General features: G+C 44.7%; 1 protein-coding gene across 3 annotated transcripts in view; it reads left to right on the forward strand.

The window, feature by feature from the left end:
* Nucleotides 1-968: 968 nt before the first annotated feature.
* nr1i3.L (nuclear receptor subfamily 1 group I member 3 L homeolog) overlaps nt 969-5,122 on the forward strand; it is a 22,850-nt gene continuing 18,696 nt past the window's right edge. The window contains exon 1 of one of the 3 annotated variants that reach the window (XM_018231538.2): nt 969-1,197. Coding sequence is in view for 2 of the 3 variants with exons in the window: in XM_041573730.1 (XP_041429664.1) it covers nt 4,110-4,133 (24 nt within the window). In the remaining variant the exon portion in view is untranslated. Of the gene's footprint in view, nt 1,198-4,032; nt 4,134-5,122 lie in introns of those variants that run through there. The other 2 variants (XM_041573730.1, XM_041573729.1) reach the window with 2 other exon arrangements.

The raw sequence follows: 5,122 nt of genomic DNA on the forward strand, positions 1-5,122 counted from the left end.
GGTGCCAAAAACTGTACGAGGGTAGGTATCTGTGGATTGCTTTTGGTCCATTAAAATGAAAGAGAGAGAGGTAGTAAATATGGTGTGCTTGGAGAACAGCCCAGCTGGAGGCCACTGTTCACTGAGGTAGACTATCGAGCCCCTGTATTATGCAGGTGGCACTTTGAGGGTGAGGGGAATAGACCCTAAGGTCACCCGATCTGACTTGTTTGATGTACTGGCTGCCCATTATGGTTTAGATAAAAAGCATCACTTTGAAACCCTGGGTCTGTCTCATCTAGTGCATAGATATTCCCCTGGGTGCCACTAGGTGGCGACCTTCTTCTAGGGCATACCAGTGCCAACACCAGTGCCAACTCCAGGAGGTTTTCCTGAACCTTAAACTCCAAAACACTTGGCTCAGTTTATTTGCCCGGTGCCCAAGGCCTCATTAACCACCTGGCATGGACCATTCTAATCTGGAAGCCTTTGCACCCATTGATCTGATCTGGGTAGTCCAGGTAGCTCCTTTGCCACCAACACCCTTGGGATACATTAGTCCAGGGCAATGAGGGTTTCACCGAAGACTCCCAGATGGGAGGAATTTGCAGGGGGCTCCCCTGTTATCTGTAGTGATAGACAATCAACATGGCAGCTCCCACTGCACCAGGATACAAGAGCTGCACAAGCTTTTTGGAAATGCCGTTTATTGGCATTTATTTTTCTCCCACCCTACCCCTCTGCATCCCCCCAATGATTCCATCCAAGGCCCCAGAGGCCTCTCATCTCGGTGCTTGTTACGCACTTAGTTACCAGTGTTTACTCTACAGCTCCGGCCTCACTTGGCAAACAAGGCTAAAAATAAAGCAATGATTAAACTACATTTCCCAGAATGCTAAGGTGCTGTTTGTAAACTGAGCCTTTTCTTACATAAGCAGAAGAGAGAGGAGGAGGGGAGGTACAGGTGTGTGAATATCAATACAGGTACAGCGTGTTCCATGCCAGACAAGATAGGCAGGTTTTACTTCATTCCCACGGCATGCTGGGTAACTTTCCCTTTAGTTATCAGTTATTTGTGGCATTCACTAGTCCAATCCAAACACGGGAAGGAGACAGCCCCTGTATATTTCACCTGCATCCTCCACCAACCTGGTCAAGACAGGGCACCCACCTACATCCAGCTACGGAAGCCCAGGCAGACCACCCTTCCTCTGCAAGGTAAGTCAATCCTCTGAATTCTAAAATTTAAAGCACCCTGCTGGGTAATCGTGGAAACGTTTCACCGCTCATCCAAGAGGCTTCTCCGGCTCCGGCCCTAAACTGGACTGAAGAAGACGTTTGTATGAGCAGTGAAACATTGTCACGTTTACCCAGCATTCCCAGCTGCCTGCTAAACTGACACTTGGTGTTGAAGGGGAACTGCCTTATACGTTCAATATGCATTTTTCACCATCTGCTTGTTCTGACTCCTGAAACATTGTAGCTGATCTGAAAAAGAACTGAAATCTCTATTAGGAGCATTAGGAGCATCGGGGGGTGGGGTAAGTAATTGTATCAGAGGCAAAATAGCACTGAGCCCCAGATATAAGGATGTAAGGATAGCAAAGGTGAGCAGAGTGGGCCCCCTTAGCTCATAACAAGTTTACAGATATATAGAAACATTGGGGTGTCACCCTGCTATAGTTCCAGGGGTACCCAGGGTACAAATAAGCACTCACCCCAAATCTCCCCCTAACTGGCCTTCAGACTGGGCCCCCTTAGCTCATAACAAGTTTACAGATATATAGAAACATTGGGGTAACAGTCACCCTGCTATATTTCCAGGGGTACCCAGGGTACAAATAAGCACTCACCCCAAATCTCCCCCTAACTGACCTTCAGACTGGGCCCCCTTAGCTCATAACAAGGTTACACATATATAGAAACATTGGGGTGTCACCCTGCTATAGTTCCAGGGGTACCCAGGGTACAAATAAGCACTCACCCCAAATCTCCCCCTAACTGGCCTTCAGACTGGGCCCCCTTAGCTCATAACAAGGTTACAGATATATAGACACATTGGGGTGTCACCCTGCTATAGTTCCAGGGGTACCCAGGGCACAAATAAGCACTCACCCCAAATCTCCCCCTAACTGTCCTTCAGACTGGGCCCCCTTAGCTCATAACAAGGTTACAGATATATAGAAACATTGGGGTGTCACCCTGCTATAGTTCCAGGGGTACCCAGGGTACAAATAAGCACTCACCCCAGATCTCCTCCTAACTGACCTTCAGACTGGGCCCCCTTAGCTCATAACAAGGTTACAGATATATAGAAACATTGGGGTAACAGTCACCTTGCTATAGTTCCAGGGGTACCCAGGGTACAAATAAACACCCCAAATCTCCCCCTAACTGACCTTCAGACTGGGCCCCCTTAGCTCATAACAAGGTTACAGATATATAGAAACATTGGGGTGTCACCCTGCTATAGTTCCAGGGGTACCCAGGGTACAAATAATCACTCACCCCAAATCTCCCCCTAACTGACCTTCAGACTGGGCCCCCTTAGCTCATAACAAGGTTACAGATATATAGAAACATTGGGGTGTCACCCTGCTATAGTTCCAGGGGTACCCAGGGTACAAATAATCACTCACCCCAAATCTCCCCCTAACTGGCCTTCAGACTGGGCCCCCTTAGCTCATAATAAGGTTACAGATATATAGAAACATTGGGGTAACAGTCACCCTGCTATAGTTCCCAGGGGTCCAACCCAACAGTTAAAACAAGCTCAGATCTGATTGGCTGCTTATTTCCCTTTAATGTTTAAATGGCTGATTAAAGGGCCAGGCGCATGGAAGGAACGTTGTGCTATAAATAACTTTATTACCTAATACAGCTGAACCACAGGGCCCCATAATGATCCACTGGCAGAACTACTGAGGTTGCTGTGAACTCAATCTCCCATCATGCTCAGCTGGTAACATCTCACACAGTGGTGGGGAAAACACAGGTGTGAAATATGCATCAGCTTGTGTATAAAACAGAGAGAGCTGCACAAATACAGTATAAATGTTGGGGCCTGTTTGTAAAGGTTTAGGGGCCCACCTGCCATTTCAGGACACAACAAAATGTTGTTGCTGTAGATTTCATACCCAAAGTAAAATATAGCTGATGGGAAGAGTTTTCTCTTGCACTGCTTATTTCCTGCTGCAGAACAGGAAGTGAGATGTGCATGAGGATAATTCTGTCCAATGGAAATGGATCTTGGCACGTGCCTGGCTCACGTTATAAATCCCGACCGAGAATCCCTGCCATAAAGCAAAGCCCGGGCTGCTAATTTTATGTCTGAAATATGGGACCAACTCTGCTGGGAGTCAGCTCCACATATCTTTCACTTTTGCAAACAGGAAACTGCTCTTTAACCCAAGGCTCAGCTGAAATCCCTGTCTGTCATAACAAGGGTGGTGGGAGGGGCCAGCCAGGGGGTCAAGGGTTAACGGCTGAGGGCAGGTCCTTCAACTTTGCCCCAGAGATAAGAATAGGCCGATATTACATTTGGTGCCCAGTTGCTTCATACCCCCATGCACAGCTGAGGGATTATTAGGGAAGTCTCCAGGGTAGGGTTAACTAGGGAGGGTTAAATATTAAATCCAGGTAATGGTAATGATGCAGATCAGCCACACTGTGTGTTTCACTCACACTCAGGCTTCCACTACACAGACTCTAACAGAACAGTGCCCCCTAGTGTCCAATGAAGTGTCAGTATAATGTAACATCACTGGTCACTGTGATTACTGTGTCTCGGGTTTATAGATAAGGAGGAGATTAATAGTGGGAAATAATCCGACCTGTGACATCATATTGAAAGTAGTTACACAATATTATACTTCTTTTTATTGACATTAAATGCTGGGCACATGAGCATACGACACCCCCCCCCCCCACTCCCCCAGTTACTAATTCTTCAAACCTTTGCTTAACCCCCCCCCCCCATGTCACAGGCATCTGCCTCTCATAGGTCTAAAGTACAAATTCCGTTCCCTGGGAAGGAGGAGAGGGACTGGGACAAAATAAGCCTCAGTCTGTCAGCACCTCAGCTACATGGGACCCCCATCCTTCTAGATATTCCTTCAACTCCAACGACCATGAGCCGCCAAGTATTGTCACACGTGAGCCCCCCGACTGCCCCTTATAATCCCACTGACATTCACCCCTAAATCTTTCTACATCTCCCTGTCTGTATATCTATCTATCAATCTATCTATCTATCTATCTATCTATCTATCTATCTATCTATCTATCTATCTATCTATCTATCTATCAATCTATCTATCTATCTATCTATCTATCTATCTATCTATCTATCTATCATCTCTCTCTCTCTCTCTCTCTCTCTCTCTATCTATCTATCTATCTATCTATCTATATATCTCTTTATCTATCTATCTATCTATCTGTCTGTCTGTCTGTCTGTCTGTCTGTCTGTCTGTCTGTCTGTCTGTCTGTCTCTCTATCTATCTCACTATCCATCGATCTATCTATCTATCTATCTATCATCTATCTATCTATCTATCTATCTATCCATTATCTCTCTCTCTCTCTCTCTCTCTCTCTCTCTCTCTCTCTCTCTCTCTATCTATCTATCTCTCTATCTATCTATCTCACTATCCATCGATCTATCTATCTATCTCTCTATCTATCTATCTCACTATCCATCGATCTATCTATCTATCTATCTATCTATCTATCCATTATCTCTCTCTCTCTCTCTCTCTCTCTCTCTCTCTCTCTCTCTCTCTATCTATCTCACTATCCATCGATCTATCTATCTATCTATATATCCATCTATCTATCTATCTATTATCTATCTATCTATCTATCTATCTATCTATCTATCTATCTATCTATCTTCTATCTCTCTATCTATCTCACTATCCATCAACCCATCTATCTATCTATCTATCTATCTATCTATCTATCTATCTATCTATCTATCTATCTATCTATCTATCTATCTATCTATCTATCTATCTGTCTGTCTATCTATCTATCTATCTATCTATCTATCTATCTATCTATCATCTATCTACTGTCTTTCAATAGATCCTTCATCTACCATCCAACCTTATCTATCTATCTATCTATCTATCTATCTATC

This window comes from Xenopus laevis, chromosome 8L, assembly GCF_017654675.1.
Source record: "Xenopus laevis strain J_2021 chromosome 8L, Xenopus_laevis_v10.1, whole genome shotgun sequence".
In the NCBI taxonomy this organism is placed as follows: domain Eukaryota; kingdom Metazoa; phylum Chordata; class Amphibia; order Anura; family Pipidae; genus Xenopus; species Xenopus laevis.